Source organism: Marmota flaviventris, chromosome X (genome assembly GCF_047511675.1).
Source record: "Marmota flaviventris isolate mMarFla1 chromosome X, mMarFla1.hap1, whole genome shotgun sequence".
Classification (NCBI taxonomy): domain Eukaryota; kingdom Metazoa; phylum Chordata; class Mammalia; order Rodentia; family Sciuridae; genus Marmota; species Marmota flaviventris.
In genome coordinates this window covers 52,894,742-52,920,386 of record NC_092518.1, presented here as the reverse complement: position 1 = coordinate 52,920,386, position 25,645 = coordinate 52,894,742, and the positions used below count along the sequence as shown (strand labels likewise).

At 36.4% G+C, this 25,645-nt stretch overlaps 1 protein-coding gene and 1 long non-coding RNA gene across 2 annotated transcripts in view; one reads left to right on the top strand and one right to left on the bottom strand.

Moving 5' to 3' along the window:
- Positions 1 to 25,188, bottom strand: part of Zdhhc15 (zinc finger DHHC-type palmitoyltransferase 15) — a 104,879-nt gene extending 79,691 nt beyond the window's left edge. Inside the window, exons 1-2 of the mRNA XM_027922975.2 lie at positions 24,818 to 25,188; positions 1,439 to 1,465 (exon numbers count right to left, since the gene is read on the bottom strand). Of these exons, the coding sequence (XP_027778776.1) occupies positions 1,439 to 1,465; positions 24,818 to 24,953 (163 nt within the window). The 5' untranslated portion in view covers positions 24,954 to 25,188. The remainder of the gene's footprint in view (positions 1 to 1,438; positions 1,466 to 24,817) is intronic.
- Positions 25,189 to 25,272: 84 nt separating this feature from the next.
- Positions 25,273 to 25,645, top strand: part of LOC139703309 (uncharacterized) — a 51,200-nt gene continuing 50,827 nt past the window's right edge. The window contains exon 1 of the long non-coding RNA XR_011705711.1: positions 25,273 to 25,593. This is a non-coding gene — a long non-coding RNA (uncharacterized lncRNA). The remainder of the gene's footprint in view (positions 25,594 to 25,645) is intronic.

Below are 25,645 nucleotides of genomic sequence, written 5' to 3'. Positions count from 1 at the left end.
ACATGCAAAAATGAAGATATACTACTTTGTATACTGGAAAAAAGCAATTGAACATCAAGTTTCTGATTAAGGAGCTCAACTAAGCAAAACTAGGAGTTGCAGAGTGAAAAGTAAAACAAATGCAGATTTGCTTAAGAACACAGGCTTTGAGGTCTAACAATTTGAATCCTACCACTTATTAGTTAGATAGCCTGAGATGAGTTACTTCTCTAATTTCAGTTTCCTTCTATGTAAAATGTGACTCATATATATATATATGAATCACACTTAACAGGGAACTCCACACAATAAATTGTAGTTTCTACTAATAAGAACAATATAATTGACATTATTCCCCTTATTTTTGAGCATAATATCTAAGCCCCCACCTGACTTGTCTTGAAAGTTTATGATGATTTCTGACCTTAAGGTAAAAAAGAACCATGCATAACATTCTAGAGGAACTTAAGACTTGCTCTCTAATGCTATAACAATAATAGCAAATGTTTATTGAGTCACCTGGATGTGCTTTGTTCATCTCTATTCTAAGTGCTTAATGTTCTTAATTCATTATGTTTTCATAACAACTCTAAGAATTAGGTATTATTATTATTTCTATACAATACACAAATAAAATGAGCACAAGGACGTATAATAATTTATTAGGAAGTAGCAGAGCCAGGATTTTCATTCAGACATCTAGCTCTAGAATACACACTTTTTACTAGTATGGTCTATTATCTCCCAATCACACCACTCTGTTCTCTCTATAACAAATGCTTCTGTTAAATGAGTAATAGCAAACTGAAGCTTTAAAACAGCATAATATGAATGCCGGTAGGTTAATGAGTTGTAACAATTAATTCCCATGCAATTAGAATTAAAGTGGCAAAATAAAGTAGCTACATACATACTCTGGCTATCATTGACAAAATAATATAAAGCTAAAGGTTTGTTAAGACTCATGTTCAGCTTATACTTTTTAATGGAAAATGCCTGAACATCTTAAGAAGGAGGTATAAATTGCAGGTAAAGCCAAAATGGTGGTGAGGAGTGGAGAAGAGCACAGTAAATATATACAGGAATTGTGATGGTAAAGGACTTAGCCCTTGTGGCTCCCTGTGGGTCTCTTATTCTATGCCCTAAAAAAGGAATGGATTGGAAAGAAAGCCCATGTATCTGGAACAGTGATGAAACAAAGGCAGGCCTAGGTCACATAACAGAGTAGTTACCTCTGTCCTTCTCTACCATAAATCCTGGTAACTTTTAACCCCTGTCCTATAGCCAAAGGGGCCACTGAAAATATTTTGTGTCCTATTTCTGGTAAGCTTCCTGAAAAACATCGTCCTAAACTTTCAAATCCCCTAAGTGTATTCCTGAGAAAGTCGCTCAAATTTATGTAAATCTTTGAGAGAGAAAGAATAATACAGTCCTAATACAATTTGCAACATACACTTACCTTTTTCTGCTGGGCTCAAAACAGTCACTGTGGAGAGGGGTGGGGGAAGGGAGAGAGGGAGAGAAGGAGAGAAGAGAAGAGATATCAAAATTAATATTTTAGAACATTTTTTCCTACAATACATTTTTGAGCAATTTATATAATGGCACTTCAGAAAACCACCAGCCTAGGATGAGAGAAGGGAAGGATGATTAAATTCCTTCCTTTGATATCTTCCTTCATCGTAAGCTTTTAGTAATTAAGAATTTCCACTCATTCAGCAAACACAGGTATATCTTGATTTTTTAAAAAAACCCAATGAATAGAAACACCCAAGTTATATAACATGGCATTAAGAACTTAAAAGCTGATCAATTAGGAGATGATTACAAATGTCTCTTGACTGACATGAGGTTATATCCTTATAAATCTATCATTTAGGTTGAAAATATCATTAAATTGAAAATGCTTTTAACATGCTTGACTTACTAAACAATATATTTAGTCTGCCTTAAACAGGCTGAGAACACCTACATTAGCCTTCAATTAGGTAAAATCATCTAACAAAAAGTCCATTTTATAATCAAATGGTGAATAGATCATGATTTACCTAATATTGTACTGAAAGTGAAGAAAAGAATGGTTGCATGGGTATGCTTTCACATGATCATAAAGTTGAAAAATTTTAAGGTGAACCATTGTTAAGCTGGGGACTATCTGTATTACATTCATAGCTATTTTCTATAGGATGTCTTGAAATACAAAACTTCTCATTTATTTGGAGGTAAGACCATGTGGATGTTGCATGCCAGCTCTGATGTCAGACTGAGTTAGAAGTGCAGTTGTACTATTTTGTGACACCCTGAACAAGTTCTTTAATTCTCAAGTAACCTTGTGAGGTAGGTACTATTAAGAATTAAATGAGTTCATGTACATAAATGCTACTTAGCAGAATATCTAGCACAAGGTAAGTACTCAATGAATATTTATTATTATTATCTTTGAACTAAGATTTCAGAGAATATCACAACTGGAATGAACTTTATAGTGGCTATCTGGTTTATTTATCTCATTTTACAAATGAATGGAAAATGTACTGAAGCAGTAGCAAATGATTGGCCTAGGCCATAGAACAAGTTAGTGGTAGAGTTGGGAGTAGATTCTAGCCTCTAGAGCTTTTTCCACACCCCATTTGTACTTTCCCAATCTTTCCTTGCTAGCTTACTGTGAGTTATATATCACTTTTGTTTAGAATGCCGTTTGTACAAAATGAGGCCTACCTGTCTTTACTCACCACTGCCATCTGTGTGCACTTATACTAGGTGCTAAGGTAAACAGAAATTATAAGCTCTCAGTCTTGAGAAGCTGTTAAATTAAGATGATCTTTATACATAATAATTAACAGTTAAGGGTCAGAGAAATGGGGAAAAACCCCAAATAGAGAATGAGACTGTTGGAGGTGCCATTTCTTCAGGCCCTTCATCAGTCACGCTTTCTTTTCACATGCAGGTCTATTTTTATTGAGTCTATTAAAATTCTCCTTTTAATGATTATTTGTATGGACTTTATTAAAATTGTTACATTTTCTCTGTGCTAAAAATCTGACCAGATGATGTTTCTTTTTTTTTTCTTGGAGAAAAATACCAAGTCCTTATTTCTTGATTTTGTCCCCAGTTAAAGAATCCTGATTTAAGAATGCATGAAAGAAGGCTGGAGTTGTGGCTCAGTGGTAGAGCACTTGCCTAGCAATGGGTTCAATCCTCAGCACCACATATAATAAATAAATAAAGTTTAAAAAAGGAATGCATGGGCTGGGGATAGAGCTCAGTTGGTAGAGTATTTGCCTTGCATGCACAAGGCTCTGGGTTCAATCCCCAGCACCACACACACACACACACACACACACACACAAAGAAAAAGAAAAAGAAAGAAAGAATGCATGAACGAAGTATATATTCTGACAATACAAATGCAAGAATAAATAAGAATATCTGATGGATCTGAGGGTCACCCTGGGACTACATGAATTTTCAAACGCATCTTACCTAACTGCACTGGTATCACTAGGCCTTGAATTGGACTTATCTCTTTTAAATGGAGTAAGAGAGAACAGAGTTGCTTGGAGACCAATCTTAATAAAGAATACCTGATAAGTTGCTTTTTGGCATATCTCCTCCTACCTCCTGCTGAACACTTGATTAATTTATTTTTAACTGCTACAAAGAAACATGAAAGTTGTACATATTAAATGGGTACCATGCAATGTTTGATACATGTATACATTGCATAATGTTTAAGCCACATTAAAAATATTTATCTCCTCAAAAATTTATCAATTCTTTGTGAACACTCACTTTTTTATGTTAATTTTTTTCTTTTTTATTGGTTCTTTTTAGTTATATATGATAGTAGAATTCATTTTTATAAAATTGTATAAACATGGAATATATCTTACTCTAATTAGGACCCCATTCTTATGAATGTATATGATGGTGGGATTCATTATGTTGTACTCATATATGTACATAAGAAAATTGTTTCAGATTCGTTCCACTGTGTTTCCTTTTCCTATCCTCCTCCCTTCCCTTCATTCCCCTTTGTCTAATCTACTGAATATTTATTCTTCCTCTCTCCCCCTTTATTTTGGGTTAGCTTCCACATATCAGCAAAAATATTTGATCTTTGGCTTTTGGGGCCTGGCTTATTTCACTTAGCATGATAGTCTCCAGATCCATCCATTTATTGACATATCATAAAATCATTCTGCTTAATGGCTGAGTAATAGTCCATTGCATATATATACCACATTTTCTTTATCCATTCATCTGTTGAAGGGCCCCTAGGTTGGCTCCATAGCTTCCCTGTTGTGAATTGAGCTGCTACAAACATTGATGTGGCTGCATCACTGTAATATGCTGGTTTTAAATCCTTTGGATACACACACACACACACACACACACACACACACACACATACACTGAGGAGTGAGTTATCTGGGTCAAATGGTGGTTCCATTCCTAGTTTTTTGAGGAATCTCCACACTGCTTTCCAGAGTGGTTACACCAACTTATAGTCCCACCAGCAAAACCCCAACCTTCACCAATATCTATTGTTCCTTGTATTCTTGATAATTGCCCTTCTGACTGAAGTGAGATGAATCTCAGTGAAGTTTTAGTTTGCATTTCTCTAATTTCTAGAGAGGTTGAACATTTTTTCATATATTTGTTAATCACTTGTATTTCTTCTTCTGAGAAGTGTCTGTTCAGTTCCTTAGCCCATTTAATGATTGGGCTTTTGTTTTTGGTGCTAAGTTTTTTTTTAAATTCTTTATATATCATAGAAATTAATGCTCTACCTGAGGTGCTGGTGGCAAACATTTTCTCCCATTCTGTAGCCTTTCTCTGCACATTCCTGATTGTTTCCTTTCTTGTGAAGAAGCTTTTTAGTTTGATGCCATCCCATATATTGATTATTGATTTTACTTCTTGTGCTTTAGAGGTCTTGTTAAGGAGGTCAGTTCCTGAGCTCATACATTGGAGTGTTTGGCCTACATTTCTAGGTCTTGGGTCTACTTTGAGTTTTGTGCATGGTGAGAGATACAGGTAAAATTTCATTTTGCTATGTATGGATTTCCAGTTTTCCCAGCACCATTTGTTGAAGATGCTATCTTTTCTCCAATGTATGTTTTTGGCACCTTTGTCTAGTGTGAGGTAACTGTATTTCTGTGGGTTTGTCTCTGTTGAACACTCACTTTTAAATAAGAAGTGGGTTTCCTAATTCCCATTTATTTGGCCATTTGCTACAGCACTGTGGGTGAGGAAAGATAACCTAGAAATTGTGTATTAGATACTGAGATGAGACAATGTGCCTACAGAAGAATAAATAAGAACCAGTGAATTTTCCAGGTGGGGGACAGTTATCTTTAAGTAATTACAGGACTCTGATGTGTTAATAAGATTGGTTTATATGAGCTAAAAGCAGAGGGAAGAAATAAAATCAATGGATAAAGGTTGGAACATTTTAGCTCAATATAAGAAAAAATGGGAGAAAGGGAGGAAAAGGGAAGGTACTAGGGAATGAGATTGATCAAATAATTTAAGTGTATGTACAAATATAGTATAATCAATGCCACTATTATGCATAATCATAATGCACCAATAAAAATGAAAAAGAAAAAGAAAAAAATGATAATGATGAGGTGGATGAAGAGGAGAAACAAAAGGAGAAAGACTACCAGCAGCCTTGGGAGAGAAGGAGTTTCCCATTACAAACACTTGGAAATGTTGTACAGGAAATTCAGACATTAGTTTGGCATTAGACTTGACTTTCAACATCTTTTCACTCCTAGAATTCTATAAGGAGCCAATAAGTCTATGGGAAAAATGTTTTCTTGTGAAATTCCCTGTTGGAAGAGGGAAAACGGTGCCTTATTCTAAAAGATTGTGGCACTTATCTAGGTAGTTCTGCATTTCCTGTATTTTCCCAATATTGACTTTTGCACTATTTAAGGAAGAGACTAAAATACTTCAGTCACATTTAAAATGAAATGTTCTAAGATTTGTACTAAACTTTTATGAAATGAATCCTTTATTGTGAATCTTGTGGGTAAGCACACATTTAGCCAATTCTATGGGTAACTTGCCAGGCATAATTACAGAGTGATATAGTGATACATGCAATTACATCTGCTCTGTTTCTTCAACTTTCAGTTCACTACTGGGAAGTTAAATGACTCAAGTTATCATCAAATAGCTTTTTGCACTATCTCTCCTCTTTTGTCTCATCAGTGTACTGATTCTTTGCAACAAGGTATGGAGAACAGTTATGGAAAGGGAGAGTATATGGAATGGTTTTTCATCACAGACATCTGGTGTTAAAATGAAAATATATCTCATGACTTCCTTTAAGTAGAAGCATATCATAGGTTCACAGAAGAATATGTGTAGAATAAGCCTAATATGTGGCTTAATGAGAATGGTCAACAAATACAGAAATGACATGGAAACAGGTCTGTAGAAGTGCTGTCAAATAGAAACATAATGTAAGTAAAGTAGTTTAGGTTTTGTAGTAGCAACATTCTAAAGTGCTAAAATGTGCCAAGAAAAATTAATTATAATAATATATTTTATTTAGTCCAATATATGAAAGTTTCATTTCAACATGTTATCCATATGAAAATCATTAATGCTATATTTTATATTCTTTTTTTGCATTAAGGTTTTGAAAGCTAGTGTGTATTTTACGATTCTAAAATATCTCAATTCAGAGGCAACCTTTGAAGAATTAATAAACACATGTGGCTAATGGTTACTGAATTAATGCAGTTCAGAAGGACTTTTGATATGTGGAAACTAGAGCAAAATAAGGGGAAAGGGGTGGGGGATTATATGAAAATTGAAGGGAGATCAGTGAAAAAGAGGGAAGGGATTCAGTGGGAAGGAGGAGGGGAAAAGGGAGGAACTGCAGAATGAAACTGACAAAATTATGCTATGTATATACAAGAATACACCACAGTGAATTCTACCTTTATGTATATCTATAAAGCACCAATTTAAAAAATAATAAATAAATAAGAGTAGAAGTATAACAGAGGAAGGGAGGAGGGAAAGAGCAAGTACTGGGCACTAAAATGGAGCAAATTATATTCTACTCATGTATGGTTATGTCCAAATGAACACCACTGTTATGTATAACTAAAATATACTCATAAAATCATCTTTACAAAAAAGGGACTTGTGAAAGGGGAGTGGGAATTTTGAAAATATGTGAGTACAGTGAAATGACTACTCATTTACAACACAAAGTTCTCTTAATTAATGACATGATTAGGAAGGGAATTTATTGAATTGATGTACAGTATACCTTTGTATGTATTTATAATGTAGCTCTGACACTTGTGTGACCTTAGGCAAGTTAGTTAATTACGCTGTACATAAATTTTTTCATTTATAAAATGAGGATAAAATTATTTACGTTATCAGGTTGTTATAAGGATTAAATTATAAAATAAGTGTAAAGTATTTGAGTGCCTGGCACAGAATAAGGGCTTACTTATTGTTGGCTATTGATTATCATTTTCATGAGAAAGGTGAATTGTTCCATGAGGTTAGGTTTTTACAATAAATTTAGGATAAAATATGTGTAATTATTGAAAATGTTGCACATGGTGGTTTTAAAGTAATTTGTTCAATGTGAAAATGAATAACTTGATTCCCACTTTTCCCCTTAGATATTTATTAAATACTCAGTAAGGAGAAGGAATAAATTTGAAATAGGGAACTGAAATACTCTACTGATTATTCTCTGCTTGTTGAAGGCAAGCTAATCATACCAGTCTGGATCCTCTGAAAGTTACCAGCCATATATTTATTTTTAGGCAGTTATTCTCAAATCTGGATAATTTTAACAATTACTTAGGGAGCATGATAAAAACATAGATTCCAGGACCCCTTTTACATAAATCTCAGGGTAGAGGTACAGGAATTTGCATTATAAAAATTTAGCAGATAATTCTGGTTATCATACAGGTTTAAGAACCACTGGAGTTATTTTACAGTTTTGATATGATATCTTGGCAATCAAGTGTGATACATTTAATCGTTTAACATATGGATGACTTATAAAACTACTGGTAATAGAGTGATTCCTATAGGTTTGAATGCATAGCTTTTACCTCTGTAGAAACTTGGTTTCTTGAAAATGATCCTTCTACTTTTTTGTCTTCTACCATTTGAGGAGAATTAGTTCCTAGATCTTTTTATTTTTTAATCTCAAAATGGATATTATTTTCACCAACAAGGGCAGAGTAAGGAATTTCAGAATTCTATCCCTCCCTAATAGCAACTAATGAGGTGGCAAAAACTGTCAGAATCAACTTTTGCAGAACTCTGGAATCTAGTTTAAAAAAAAAAAAAAAAACAGCCAAGGGGAAGACTTGATGAAGGGGTCAATGCTTTGTAGTAAGAGAATGTTATGGCATTTTAAATTGGCTGCCTACCATCTTCCACATCCCGGATCTGCAAAGATTATGAGATCACAACCCATATTCCTGGCACAGGTTTCCAATGCTAGAGGGAGCAATATGGATCTGGTGGTTGTAAGCTTCGTCCATCTGGTGGCTCCCCAAAGACCAACGCAAAGGTTTTCCTGTGTTTAGTCTGACTCAGAATATTCCCAGGGCTGGGATGGCTTTCTGAGCAGCTTTTGCCAGAAGCATTTAAAGGAACAGATAATGACCACAGCAGCCTTGGACAAGGACATCACTTGGCAATAAACAGACGAAAAAAAACCCAGTAAAGAAGACATTCACAAAGGAGATACATAGGGGGAAAAGGGAATTTAAGTGTTGTCATGTGTACCACAGAACTAAGAAGGGCATGAAGAAACCCGGGATGAGATGCATGTTCAAAAAAGGCCTGAGAACAAAAAGAAAAAAAAAAATTAAAGGCCTGAGAAGACACTTATCGTGGGACATCAGGTACTCCACAGCAGAAGTGAAGGCTAAGGCACAATTAATTGTAAATAGCCTAGTTAAGAGTTGAAGGAATACTCCAATACAGAGAGAATGTGCAAAGACTGAGAGATTGTATTTTTTTCTTTTCTAATTTTTTTCCAAATGGTCATGAAATCTCTGTCAAACCTCAAACCAACCACATATTTAAGGAACAGAGACTTCAGAGACCACACATGGCAAAGAATATGGTCTTTTAAAAAACAGTTAGAAAAGTCACTAAACAAGCAAACAATGCACAACTGGCAGCATAACAAACCCCAGAGAAAGAAGAGAACCTCATTTCTAGAGTTGCCAATTTGTAACATTCAAAATGTCCACTTTTCAATAAAAAAATTAAAAAGCAGGCAAAGAAATAAAATAGTATGCCCCATTAACAGGAAAAACAAAAAGAAAATGTCTAAAAACTATCCATGAGGAAGCATAGGCATTGGATTTACCATATAAAGACTTAAATCAAACCAAGGGAAAAGAACTAAAGAAAACCATGTTTCACCAAATAGAGAATGCAAATGAAGAAATTAGAGGAACCAAATAGAAATTCTAGAGCTGAAAAGAACAATCAGTAAAATTAAAAATTCACTGGAGAGGTACAACTGCAGATTTGAGCAAGTAGAAGAAAAAGTCAGTGATCATGAAAACAGGTCAATTGAAATTATAAAGTCTGAGTAGCAGGATGATAAACAATGAATAAAAATGAACAGACCCTATAAGCCCTGTAGGATACCATTAAATGTAAAACAAACACACACACACACACGACTTCCAAAGGGAAACGAAAGAGAGAAACAGCAGAAAGAATACTTTAAGAAATGATAACTAAACACTTTTCAAATTTGATAAAAGACACAAGTCCAAACATTTACAAAGTACAAATGCCAAATGTCTTCTTTGATATAAAGAGAGCAACTAAGAACAGAACAGGGAGGAAGAGCATGAGGAAAAGATTAACATTAAACAGAGACGAGTGGGGGGAGAAAAAGGGAGAGAGAAGGGAAAGCATATGGAAATGGTAGGAGACCCTCAATGTTACACAAAATTACATATAAGAGGTTGTGAGGGGAAACGGGGGGGAAACAAGGGAGAGAACTGAACAACAGCAGATGAGGTAGAGAGGGAAGATGGGAGGGGAGGGGAGGGGGGATAGTAGGGGATAGGAAAGGTAGCAGAATACAACAGTCACTAATATGCCATTATGTAAAAATGTGAATGTGTAACCAATGTGATTCTGCAATTTGTATTTGGGGTAAAAATGGGAATTCATAACCCAATTGAGTCAAATGTATGAAAGATGATATATCATGAGCTTTGTAATGTTCTGAACAACCAATAAAAAAAAAGAAACTTCACATGAAATAAAATGAAGGATATTCAAACTGATAGTCAAATGTCAAAAGTAAAAGATAAAGAGAAAATCTTGAAATCAAGAAAATAAAAGTGACTCATAACATGGAAGAAATGCTCAGTACGACTAATGGCTGATTTCTCTTAAGAACGTATAGAAGCCAGAAAGCAGGGAGATGCCTTATTTAAAGTGCTGAGAGAAATACCTGTCAATCAATATTTCTATGTCCAACAAAACTATGCTTCAAAAAATGGTGGAGAAATGAGATATTCCCAGATTTAAAAAAAAAAAAAAAAAACAGGGAGTTCATCATTAGTAGAACTGCCCTATAAGGAAAGCCAAAAAGAGACTTCCAGGAAAAATAAAAGGGTACTAACTATAACTCAAGCTATAAAAAGAAAAAAAAAGAATACTGGTAAAGGCAACTACATAGATAACTACAAAAACCAGTAGTATTGCATTTTTGGTTTTTCTTTAATTTTTATTTTTCAATTGTAGTTGGACACAATACCTTTATTTTATTTATTTATTTTTATGTGGTGCAGAGGATCAAATCCAGGGCCTCACACATGCTAGGAGAGCGCTCTACTGCTGAGCCACAACCCCAGCCCTGCATTTTTTGTTTTTTAACTATTCTTATTTGCTATATTATTTAAAAGACAAATGCATAAAACAAAATGATAATTCTATGTTAAGGGCAACATGATGCAAAAATATGTAATTTGTGACAATAACAATACAAAGGGGGAATAGAGCTATATGGGGCAAAGATTTGTATACTATTAAACTAAACTACCAAATACTGTGTATAATTCTAATGCTTTAATTAAAATAAAGCAAAAAACTAAATTGGTATTAATTCAAACTTGATTAATATTAAGATAACATTAATAATAATACTCATGGTAAACACTAAGAAAAAAGTAAAAAAAAATTAATGAAAAAAGAAAGCAACAAAATAAGAATGCAATACTATTATATACCTATAGAATGGTGAATTCCAGAAACACTGACCACATGAAATGCTGGCAAGGATGGAGAGCAACAAGAACTCTCATTCTCTTCTGGTGGGAATGCAAAAATGGTTCAGCCACTTTGGCAGACACTTTGGTAGTTTCTTACAAAACTACCATCCAGCCTAGCAATTACACTCCTTGGTATTTACACAAAGGAGCTGAAAACTTATGTCTACACAAAAACCCACACAAAGATGTTTTAGCAGCTTTATTCAAAATGGTCAAAACATGGATGCAGCCAAGATATCCTTCAGCAGATGAACAGATAAGCAAACTATGGTATATCCATGCAATGGAATATTATTCTCTGCTAAAATACCCCCTCCCCCCGCGCCTGCAAGGTAGACGAACAGGGACCACCCACAGAACAGGCCAAGCGGCCTGCTGAGGGGCACAGCCGCCCCCCCCCCCCAGCGCCTGCAAAGTAGACGAACAGGGACCACCCACAGAACAGGCCCAGCGGCCTGCTGAGGGGCAGAGCCACCGCCCGCGCCTGCGAGGGAGACTTTGCAACTATACAAGACCAACATAAATATATAGGGGGAAAATTCAATAGCACAACAGTTTCACCAAGCAGAAAGAAACGCGAACAGTATGAAGAGACAAGGAAAGAAAGGACCACAAGCAATGCAGGTCAACTCAACGTTAGAAGAGGTAATATCTGCAGCAGATGGAATGTCAGATAAAGAATTCAGGATATACATGCTTCAGATGATCTGGAGTCTCAAGGAAGACATCAGACAGCAAAATCAGACAATGAAAGATCACTTCAACAATGAATTACATAAACAAATCCAAGAAGCAAAAGATCAACTGTACAGGGAGATAGAGGTTATAAAAAACAAACAAACAGAAATCCTAGAAATGCAGGAAGCAATAAACCAACTTAAAAATTCAATGGAGAATACTACCAGCAGAGTAGAACACTTAGAAGATAGAACATCAGACAATGAAGATAAAGTATTTCAACTTGAAAAGAACATAGACAGCTCAGCAAGACTGTTAAGAAACCATGAGCAGAACATCTAAGAAATATGGGATAACATCAAGAGACCAAACTTAAGAGTCATTGGGATACAAGAAGGGATAGAGGTTCAAACCAAAGGAATGAGCAATCTATTCAATGAAATAATACAAGAAAACTTCCCAGACTTGAAGAATGAGACAGAATCCCAAATCCTAGAAGCCTACAGGACGCCGAATGTGCAAAATCATAAGAGATCCACACCTAGACACATTATAATGAAGATGCCCAACATACAGAATAAGGAGAGAATTTTAAAAGCTACAAGAGAAAGGAAGCAGATTACATTTAGGGGTAAGCCAATCAGGATAACAGCTGATCTTTCAACACAGACTCTGAAAGCTAGAAGATCCTGGAATAACATATTTAAAACACTGAAAGAAAATGGGTTCCAACCAAGAATTGTGTATCCAGTGAAATTAAGCTTCAGGATGGAAGATGAGATTAAAACCTTCCACGACAAACAAAAGTTAAAAGAATTTGCAGCTAGAAAACCTTCTCTTCAAAACATCCTCGGCAAAACATTACAGGAAGAGGAAATGGAAAATAACAATGAAAACCAACAGTGGGAGGTAGGACAGTAAAGGGGGGAAAAATAATCAAAGAGGAAAACAAACCATGTTTAGTAACATAAATAAACAAATATGGCTGGAAGAACAACCCATATCTCAATAATAACCCTAAATGTTAATGGCTTAAACTCACCAATGAAGAGACACAGGTTAGTACAATGGATCACAAAACAAGACCCAACAATATGCTGCCTACAGGAGACGCATTTGATAGGAAAAGACATACATAGGCTGAAGGTGAAAGGTTGGGAAAAATCATATCACTCATATGGACTTCGGAAACAAGCAGGAGTGTCCATACTCATGTCAAATAAAATAGATTTCAAGCCCAAGTTAATCAAAAGGGATAAAGAGGGACACTACATACTGCTCAAGGGAACCATACACCAACAAGACATAACAATCATAAATATTTATGCCCCAAACAATGGTGCAGCTATGTTCATCAAACAAACTCTTCTCAAGTTCAAGAGTCTAATAGACCACCATACAATAATCATGGGAGACTTCAACACACCTCTCTCACCAATGGACAGATCTTCCAAACAAAAGTTGAATAAGGAAACTATAGAACTCAATAACACAATTAATAACCTAGACTTAATTGACATATATAGAATATACTACCCAACATCAAGCAGTTACACTTTTTTCTCAGCAGCACATGGATCCTTCTCAAAAATAGATCATATATTATGTCACAGGGCAACTCTTAGACAATATAAAGGAGTAGAGATAATACCATGCATCTTATCTGATCATAATGGAATGAAACTGAAAATCAACGATAAAAGAAGGAAGGAAAAAGCATACATCACTTGGAGAATGAACAATAGGTTACTGAATGATCAATGGGTTATAGAAGACATCAAGGAGGAAATTAAAAAATTCTTAGAGATAAATGAAAACACAGACACAACATATCAGAATCTATGGGACACAATGAAAGCAGTTCTAAGAGGAAAATTCATTGCGTGGAGTTCATTCCTTAAAAAAAGAAAAAACCAACAAATAAATGATCTCATACTTCATCTCAAAATCCTAGAAAAAGAAGAGCAAAACAACAGCAAAAGAAGTAGAAGGCAAGAAATAATTAAAATCAGAGCTGAAATTAATGAAATTGAAACAAAAGAAACAATTGAAAAAAATGACAAAACTAAAAGTTGGTTCTTTGAAAAAATAAACAAAATCGACAGACCCTTAGCCATGCTAGCAAAGAGAAGAAGAGAGAGAACTCAAATTACTAGCATACGGGATGAAAAAGGCAATATCACAACAGACACTTCAGAAATACAGAAGATAATCAAAAATTATTTTGAATCCTTATACTCCAATAAATTAGAAGATAGTGAAGGCATAGATAAATTTCTTAAGTCATATGATCTACCCAGATTGAGTCAGGAAGATATAGACAACCTAAACAGACCAATAATAATTGAGGAAATAGAAGAAACCATCAAAAGACTATCAACTCAGAAAAGCCCAGGTCCGGATGGGTATACAGCAGAGTTTTACAAAACCTTTAAAGAGGAACTAATACCAATACTTTTCAAGCTACTTCAGGAAATAGAAAAAGAGGGAGAACTTCCAAATTCATTCTACGAGGCCAACATCACCCTGATACCTAAACCAGACAAAGACACTTCAAAGAAAGAAAACTACAGACCAATATCTCTAATGAACCTAGATGCAAAAATCCTCAATAAAATTCTGGAGAATCGGATACAAAAACATATCAAAAAAATTGTGCACCATGATCAAGTAGGATTCATCCCTGGGACGCAAGGCTGGTTCAATATACGGAAATCAATAAATGTTATTCACCACATCAATAGACTTAAAAATAAGAACCATATGATCATCTCGATAGATGCGGAAAAAGCATTCGACAAAGTACAGCATCCCTTTATGTTCAAAACTCTAGAAAAACTAGGGATAACAGGAACATACCTCAATATTGTAAAAGCAATCTATGCTAAGCCTCAGGCTAGCATCATTCTGAATGGAGAAAAATTGAAGGCATTCCCTCTAAAATCTGGAACAAGACAGGGATGCCCTCTCTCACCACTTCTGTTCAACATAGTTCTCAAAACACTGGCCAGAGCAATTAGACGAAAGAAATTAAAGGCATAAAATAGGAAAAGAAGAACTTAAATTATCACTATTTGCTGATGACATGATTCTATACCTAGCAGACCCAAAAGGGTCTACAAAGAAACTATTAGAGCTAATAAATGAATTCAGCAAAGTGGCAGGATATAAAATCAACACGCATAAATCAAAGGCATTCCTGTATATCAGCGACAAATCCTCTGAAATGGAAATGAGGACAACCACTCCATTCACAATATCTTCAAAAAAAATAAAATACTTGGGAATCAACCTAACAAAAGAGGTGAAAGACTTATACAATGAAAACTACAGAACCCTAAAGAGAGAAATAGAAGAAGATCTTAGAAGATGGAAAAATATACCCTGTTCATGGACAGGCAGAACTAACATCATCAAAATGGCGATATTACCAAAAGTTCTCTATAGGTTTAATGCAATGCCAATCAAAATCCCAACGGCATTTCTTGTAGAAATAGAGAAAGCAATCATGAAATTCATATGGAAAAATAAAAGACCCAGAATAGCAAAAACAATGCTAAGCAGGAAGTGTGAATCAGGCGGTATAGCGATACCAGACTTCAAACTATACTACAGAGCAATAGTAACAAAAACAGCATGGTACTGGTACCAAAACAGGCGGGTGGACCAATGGTACAGAATAGAGGACACAGAAACCAATCCACAAAACTACAACTATCTTATATTTGATATATTTGCAATGGAGGAAGGATAGCATCTTCAACAAATGGTGCTGGGAAAACTGGAAATCCATATGCAACAAAATGAAACTGAATCCCTTTCTCTCGCCATGCACAAAAGTTAATTCAAAATGGATCAAGGAGCTTGATATCAAATCAGAGACACGCTGTCTGATAGAAGAAAAAGTTGGCTACGATCTACATACTGTGGGGTCGGGCTCCAAATTCCTCAATAGGACACCCATAGCACAAAAGTTAATAACTAGAATCAACAAATGGGACTTACTCAAACTAAAAAGTTTTTTCTCAACAAAAGAAACAATAAGAGAGGTAAATAGGGAGCCTACATCCTGGGAACAAATCTTTACTCCTCATACTTCAGATAGAGCCCTAATATCCAGAGTATACAAAGAACTCAAAAAATTAGACAATAAGATAACAAACAACCCAATCAACAAATGGGCCAAGGACCTGAACAGACACTTCTCAGAGGAGGACATAGAATCAATCAACAAGTACATGAAAAAATGCTCACCATCTCTAGCTGTCAGAGAAATGCAAATCAAAACCACCCTAAGATACCATCTCACTCCAGTAAGATTGGCAGCCATTAGGAAGTCAAACAACAACAAGTGCTGGCGAGGATGTGGGGAAAAGGGTACACTTGTACATTGCTGGTGGGACTGCAAATTGGTGCAGCCAATTTGGAAAGCAGTATGGAGATTTCTTGGAAAGCTGGGAATGGAGCCACCATTTGACTCAGCTATTCCCCTTCTCGGTCTATTCCCTAAAGACCTAAAAAGAGCATGCTACAGGGACACTGCTACATCGATGTTCATAGCAGCACAATTCACAATAGCAAGACTGTGGAACCAACCTAGATGCCCTTCAATAGACGAATGGATAAAAAAATGTGGCATTTATACACAATGGAGTATTACTCTGCATTAAAAAATGACAAAATCATAGAATTTGCAGGGAAATGGATGGCATTAGAGCAAATTATGCTAAGTGAAGCTAGCCAATCCCTAAAAAACAAATGCCAAATGTCTTCTTTGATATAAGGAGAGTAACTAAGAACAGAGTAGGGTCGAAGAGCATGAGAAGAAGATTAACATTAAACAGGGATGAGAGGTGGGAGGGAAAGGGAGAGAGAAGGGAAATTGCATGGAAATGGAAGGAGACCCTCAGGGTTATACAAAAGTACATACAAGAGGTAGTGAGGGGAAAGGGAAAAATAATACAAGGGGGACAAATGAATGACAGTAGAGGGGGTAGAGAGAGAAGAGGGGAGGAGAGGGGAGGGGGGATAGTAGAGGATAGGAAAGGCAGCAGAACACAACAGACACTAGTATGGAAATATGTAAATCAATGGATGTGTAACTGATGTGATTCTGCAATCTGTATATGGGGTAAAAATGGGAGTTCATAACCCACTTGAATCAAAGTGTGAAATATGATATATCAAGAACTATGTAATGTTTTGAACAACCAACAATAAAAAAATTAAAAAAAATAAAATAAAATAAATGAGCTATCAAGACATGAAAAGACATGGATGAATCTTAAATGCATAATACTAACTGAAAAAAAAATTGAAAAGATTAAATACTATGATTCCAAGTACATGAAATTGTAGAAAAAATACAGCTATGGTGATAAAAAGTCAATTATATTCAGGAGTTTTGGGCAAGGGAGGGATGAATAGGTGGAGTACAGAATATTTTTAGGGAAGTGAAAATATTCTATGTAATACCATAATGATAGATGCATATTGTTATACATTTGTCAAAACCCACAGAATGTACAATATCAAGAATGAATACTAAAGTAAATTATGAACTTGAGTGATAGTGATGTCAGTGTAGGTTCCTGGATTATAACAAATGTACCATCTGTACCACTCTGGTGTGGGATATTTATTGTTGGGGAGGCAGTGTGTGGCAGGACTTTTTGGATAGGAACTCTGTGCTTTCTGCTCAGTTTTGCTATGAACCTAAAACTGCTCTAAAAATAAAATGAATTAAAAATTTAAAGGCAGAGAGGGATGGAAACACATACACACAAAAAAGATGTAAAATATACAGAAAACAAATGTCAAATGTCAGAAAGTAAGTCCTTAATTTTCACTAATTACTTTAAATGATTATGAATTAAACTCTGTAGGCAAGAGGAAGAAATAGGTAGAATTGATAAAAACATAAGGCTCACTTCATATCCAAAGATATAAATTGGTTGAAATTGGAAATATACAAAGAAATATCCATGCAAATAGTAACCAAAAGGGATCTAGGGTTGCTATACTAATATCAGACAAAATAGATTTAAGCTAAAAATTTATATTAAGAGGCAATGAATGACATATATTTATAAAGGGGCTAATATATCAAGAAAATGTAACAATTATAAGCATATATATATACTCAACAACAGAGCCCCAAAATATAAAAAGAAAACACTGACAGAATTGAAGAGAGATATAGATGGTATTGCATCAACAGTTAGAGACATCAATCCCCATTCTTAACTATGGATAGAAACACTAGACAGAAGATCAATAAGAAGATAGAAGACCTGAACAAAACTATAAACCACCTACATCTAACAAATGTATGGAGAACTCTCAATCCAAAAACAGCTGAATGTACATTTTTCTCAAGTACATATGGAACATTATCCTTTATAAACCATACATTAGGCCACAAAACAAGTCTTGATAAATTTAAAAGAACAAAATCATACAAAGTATTTTTCTCCAATCACAATGAAATGAAATTAGAAATCAGTAAAAAATTATGGGGAAATTAAACAATATACTCTTAAAATGTCAACAGGTTATAGATTAAACCACAAGTGAATTATTAGAACAAACTAAACCTAAAGTTAGCAGAAAGAAGGAAATAATAAAGAAGAAATAAATCAGAAATAGCTTCTCTTTCACTTATAATTTTATTTATTTGATTTTTCTTTGTTTTTCTCCACTGAACTACAAGGATCATAAATGAAACATTTCATGCCAACAATTGGAGAACCTTGAGAAATGGATAAATTTTGAGAAACATACAAACTACCAACATGGAGGTAAGCAACATAAAAACTGAACAGATCAAGAAGTAAAAATGGAATATGTAATCAAAAACCTCCCAGCAAACCAAACTCCACAACCACATAGCTTCATGGTGAATTCTATCAAACATTTTAAAAAGAATTAACATCAAGTCTTACAGAGCATTGAAGAGAAGAACTTTTCCTAAATCATTCTATGAGTTTGGTTTGAAGTCCACTTTATCTGATATGAGGATAGAAACCCTTGCATGTTTATGATATCCATATGAATGATATGATTTTTTCCCATTCTTTTACCTTCAGTCTGTGGATGTCTTTGCCTATAAAAATATGGGACATTTCACAAATTTGTGTGTCATAAAGTGGCAATTCTCTCCAAAGTAATATATAGATTTAGTGCAATTCCTATCATAATCTTAACTGCCATTTTTGCAGAAGTGTAAAAGCTGAACCTAAAATTAATATGGTATTACAAGTGATCCTGAACAGCCAAAACAAAGAAGAGAAATAAAGTTGAAGAATGCCCAATTCTTGATTTAAAAATTTATCACAAAGGTACAGTAATAACTGAGTACAGTACTGGTAAGACAGACAAATAGATCAATGGAACAGAATTGTAAATGCAGAAATAAATATATACATTTGTATCAACTGATTTTTGATAATTATGTCAAGATCATTCAATGGAGAAAAGAATAGTCTCTGCTACAATGGGTGTTCTGATAACTATATAGCCACAAACAAAACACAATGAAGTTAGACTCCTACTAGATACAAAAATGATTCCAGGATAGAGCAAATACCTAAATGTAAGAGCTAAAAGTAAAGAACTCTTATAAGAAATCACAGGGGTAAATCTTTACTGCCTGGCATTTGGGAATAGATTCTTAGATACGACACCAAAAGCAGGGACAACAGAAGAAAAATAAGTTAACTCAATGTTTCAAAATAAAAAAAAATGTTTTGCATTAAATGATACCATCAAGAAATCAAAATGACAACTCATAGAAAGGGAAAAAATACTTGCAAATAATTTATCTGATAAAGACTGAGTATCCTGAACATATAAAGAAATATTTACAACTCAACAACTAAGACAATCCAATAAAAATCCCAATATAAAAATGGCCAAAGGCTTGAATAGATCTTTTTCCAAAGACACACAAATGGCCAACAAGTACATAAAAAGATGCTCAACATCTTTAGACATTAGGGAAATGCAAATCAAACCACAATAAGATGCCACTTTACACCTACTAAGATGGCTATAATTTTTAAAAAATGGAATATAGCTAGTGTTGGTAAGGATGTGGAGAAATTGGAATCCTCCTACATTACTTGTTGGAATGTAAAATGGTGCAGCCACTGTGGAACACTTTTTTGAGTTTCCTCAAAAAGTTAAACATAAAACTACCATATAGCCTAAAAATATCCACCCTTCTCCCTGGTATACACCCAAAAGAATTGAAGACAGATATTTAAACAAATACTTGCATGCAAATGTTTGTGTGAGCACTATTCATAATATACAAAAGTAGAAACAGCTGAAATCACCATCAACAGATGAATAGGTAAACAAATTGTGGCATCTACATACAATAGCATATTATTCAACCATAAAAGGAATGAATTACTGTTACATACTATAATGTAGATGGATAGTGAAAATATCAAGGTAATTAAAAGAAGCCAGACACAAAAGGACACATATTGCATAATGCTACTTATACAAAATATCCAGAATGGGTAAATACACATATAGAATGCAGATTAATAGGTTAGCAGGGACAGGGGGAGTAGGGAACAGGGAGTGACTGTTCAGTGCCTATGAGGTTTCCTTTTGGGGTGAAGAGAATGTTTTTGAAACTACATAGAAGAAATGGTTGTACAACCCTATGAACATACTAAATGGGCACTGAAATGAATTCTTTAAAATGGTTAATTTTATATTATATAAATTATATAAATTTTACCCCAACAAACTGTATACAGTTACTTTTCTCCTTCTCTAAAAGTTTAAGCCTCTTATTTTCACAAGTCAAGAAGAACGCTTTACATTCTTGTTAACAAAAACAAGCTGGTATCTAATGAATTCTTACAATATGCTGTGAACTGTGATTCATGATTTTCAAGCACCATATTATTTATACCAAATAACAGCAATGCTTGGCATATAGTAGGTACTGAGCAAGTATTGTGGTATGTAGAAACAACTATATAGGTAAGGTATATGTGAGGCAACTGAGGTTGAGAGAGATTAGGTAACTTGCCTTGGGTCTCTTGGCTAGGAACTACCAGGATCCAAACTCTAAGAATTATAGTACAAAAACATCACTTTGGGTTTCAGCTGTAACTTGATATTGTGGAGAAAGACATCAGGTTCTATCCCTAGAAAGAAGTCAGTTCTTTAATGTTACTCTTTGAGTCAGCCTTTTCGCTGCCATAACTAGAAAGACCTGATAAAAACAATTTTAGAGGAGGAAAAGTTCATTTGGGGGCTCACAGTTTCAGAGGTCTCAGTCCACAGACAGCTGGCTCCATTCCTTGGGGCTCAAGGTGAGGAAGAACATCATGGCAGAAGAGTGTGGCAGAGGAAAGTATCTCACATGATAATCAGGAAGCAGAGAGAAAGACAGAGACTCCACTTGCCAGATACAAAATATAATACCCCAAAGGCATGCTCCCAATGCCCCATCTCCTCCAGTTATACCCAACCTGCCTTCAGTTACCACTTGATTAATCCCAATCAGGGGATTAATTCACCGATTGGGTTAAGGCTCTCATAACCCAATCATTTCACCTCTGAATGTTCTTGCATTGTGTCACACATGTGCTTTTGGGGAACGCCTCACATCCAAACCATAACAATTATGTTTTGAGTTGTATTGAAATTTGAATCTGTACTTTGGTTTCATTGAAAGAGGCATAGCCTTGGTAGGAGACAGCTTTGACTTCCAATTCTTTATTCTTTAGTAATGGTGTTACTTTAAGAAAATTTGAAATTCAAGTTGCTTATTTGTAAAATGAAGATGGCAGGATGGAATGGTGGAACTGAAATTGGAAGTCAGGGTTGCCTTATTCTCCTAATTTATTTATTTACTTTTTTGAGTAAAGACCAGACTGGTTTTGAACTCCTGGGCTCAAGCAATTCTCCTGCCCCAGCCTCCTAAGTGCTGGGACTATAGATGTGTGCCACAGTACCCAGCTTATCCTAATTTTTAATTTGTGGTAACTGGTGTCAAATGTTAAGAAAACAGTGTGCAAGCCAAATAAAATACCTCTACAGGTTACATCTGGACTGTGAGTCACAAGTTTTGACCTCTGTGTTACTTGAGAGGAAGAAGGATGTTAAATAGTATGGGGGTTAAGAACATGGACTGTGGAGCCATACTGCTGGAGTTGCTATCCAAGCTTGGCCATTTACTAGCTCCATGACATTAGATAAGCTACTTAGTCTGTTCCTCAGTTTACTTGTCTGTAAACTGGGCATAACAATAGTATGTATTTCATAAGGCTATAAATCAGTTATTTACACTGATTCTAACCCTGATTTACACTGACTTACCCTGATTTACACTGATTCTAACCCTGCCTTTACCTCAGTTTGCTCAGCTGTGCCTCAGTTTTTACAAGCTTGCAAAATGGAGATAGTAATAGTGCCAGCTTCATAAGCTTGTGAGTATTAAAGAGGTAATATGGAGAGAGTTAATGTATCTGTTGTACTCAGAACGTTTTCTGGAACAAAGTTAGTGTTATATGAATGTTAGGCATTATCAGAGCTGATTTTTTAAAAAGATTTCTTGGCAAAGCTCATATGAGTCAGTATTAAAGAATTCCAAAATATGTTTAATAGTACTTACAATATGGCACTGATCCTAGGAGCAATGTCCATACCATAATAGTGGAGCTGAACTTTTGACCTTTAATCAATCATTCAAAAAAGCCAACGTGGTGAGGTCTGAGAATAGGAAAATTTCCCACTTATTGATTGCATAGTCTGCTTAATGTAACTCAATACCAGATTGAGATAGAAAAGAAAAACAGCTTAAAAATGTATCTATGAAAGCAACTAATGGAATTTATATTTAAGCACTCTTTGCATTTTCCATATTATCTCTATGAAGGAGGTGAGGAAAATTCAAACTCTGCTGTATATAGAAGAAAGTTCTATATTGGAAAATAGGGTCATTTCTTGCCTCCTTAGTACACCTTAGTCTACCTAGGATAGAATACTGCTTTATTAAATAAGTAAGAGAAGAGGTGTATAAGTTAACTCAGGCCCAGGGATTGAAAAATCAGTACCCCAACCATGATTTGTAAGGTGAGAAGTTCTGGTATGAAAAAAAATAATGGAGTCTTGGAAGGACTTGGGTTTGAGAGAATGTCTGAGGATAAAGTAGGAATTCTAATACAATGGGACAGAGAACCTCACACTGAATGAACAGGGAACATTGCAGGTCACAAGTATAAGGGTACTGGCAATGGGATTCTAGGGTTAAAGTAATGATAAATATTAGTGGAACCTCTTTTGAGAAGAGATGGGGATTCTTGTAGAGGCAAGGGGAAATTTCACTGTGAAATGATTCTGTTTTGAGGAGACAAGATATAATATTTGAAAACTATTATGAGTTTATAAGAAAACTAGAAGGCCATTAATAAGGACAAGGGACTAGGGGCAATCCACATAGGAAAGGACTTGTACTGGGATATATTGTGGAATCTGGGGTCTTAAAGCACAAGATGGTGAGAACCATATAACAAATAAGGAAGGGACAAGTGAGTTTTATTGTGACAGGACAGGGTACAAGAGAATACCACAGAGTCATACAAGTGTTGTTCTAATGAGAGGGAACAAGAAACAATGCTCCTATTGGGAGAACTAGGAAATGTTAGTAACTCCAATAGGAAAAGATGGGACTTCCCCAGTTTGAGAAGATGGGGACAAATGTAATCTTAACTCTAAACACCAGAGGAAGAGGTTGGCAGAATGTGGTGTTAACAGTAGAAAAGAACTGCAGGAGGTGGGGAGTGAGTCCCCTCCCCCCCAAAAAAAGGATAACAAGGATTCTGGAATCATGATTTAAACCTGTCCTTTGAAGGGTTATGATAGAGATTGTGGGATCCCTTTGAGGAAGATAAAGAGAACACTGTAGTGTGAGAAGATAGGAGAAAAGGCAAGATCTCAGTATGACAAAAGCAGATTCAGTAGTAGGAGGTGTCAGAAAATAACATGGGACCCCCAATGGAAAGGAGTTAAACTTTCCTCAAAGCAGGAAGGCAAGAAACTGGAGGGAACAGTTGCGTGATAAAATTAGGGGCTCCAGTTTGAGGGGAGAGATTTTTGTGTAGAACCCCTGTCCCATTAGAAGGGCCAAGAAAACAGGGAGAGTCCACATGGAAAGAGAATGGAGGGCTTACATTACTATGTGAGAAGGGGAGGCCTCAGTGGGACAGAACAGAGTGTACTGTGGGATGGCAAGTGAATAAAGATATAAAGCACTTCAGGCAATGTGAGATTTCAAGAAAAGTATGGATCTCAATGTGGGAAAAAGGTGAGCTAGTGAGAAAGTACAGGAAATACTTTTGGATTCTTAGTTAGGAGTCCCTAGTATGGAATCCTAGTAGGAGGGAAAATGGTAGGGCTCATAGTTGGATGCATGGGTGGGATTAATAGTGTGAGCAGATAGTTTAAGGACACAGGATTTGTTGTTTCCTCAATTGGACAGGGTGGAGGCCCTTAGAAGGAGAACATAAGGCGCAAGTGGTTGTCCTGCATGAGTAAAGGGTGCCCCAGTGGTAAGAGCCAGGATATTACTGTGGGTAGGGCAAAGAAATAAGAAACCCTAGGTGGGAAGTGATGGCGACATGGTGGGACCCTCATGGGAGGGTGCAGGAGATATTGTGGGAAGCCAGAGGTTGGGACAGGGGGCTCTTCAGCGAGCCAAGGGAAAACCGCAGAGTGAGGGCTTGGAACACAGGGGACACCAGTGTGAAGGGTAGGGCAGACGATTATGCTGGAGCATAATTTCCCCACCTTAGGTGCCCAGCTCCACTTACCCAGGCAGAGTTCAAAGACGTAGGCATAGTAGGACCAGAGCACGACGAGGACAATAACGAGCACTGGCACCCAGGACAGTACTCGGCGGCAGCACCGAAGCCCCCCAGACAGAGCCATCTTCCAGCCCCGCCGCATCTTCGGCTCGAAGATCGACCTAGCAGGCCTGCTGGCGCTGGGTAGGAACTGCTTGGGCGGCGGCTGGGAGGCGGGAAGGCGGGCTGTGCGGCGCTCCACTGCCTAGCCTGGCGGGAACCCTCTCGCCTAGCCAATGCCACCTGTGGGTCTGCACTGCTGAGTGCGCCCAGCCTGGCACAATAGGCGTGAGTCACGGCGTGGAGGAACTGGTCCTGTTGGAGCGGAAGGTGATCAGTCAGGCAGTCGAGGCTGGGCACGCTCAGAGGGAGCGCAGTCCCTCCCCTTTCCGCCTCTCCCCCTATCCCCCACCCCTTTGCTTCAGAGCTTGATGCAGAGCTAGACCTCTGCAAAACTGTAAAGCGGAAGAAATTTGGGTCCGCCCATCGGCTCCTGCTGCACTGCGTCCACCCTCTTCTCTCCAATTTCATTTCTCTATGTCTCTGTCTATCCTTGCCTTTCCCTTCCCGTTTTCCTCGCCCTCTCCCTGACTCCCCCCTTCCCCGCTCACGCACTCATACGAGGACACATACTGTGTGAAAGATGCACTGTAGCATCTCATGACTTAAAGGTCATCCAGCCCCATCCTCCCACTGCTGCTTGAACAATATGCTTAACACGTAGTGCTGCAGTCGATGCTGGGGTAAGTCCTTTGACAGGGCACTCCCTCTTTTTCCTCTCTGTTTCCCTTCCTG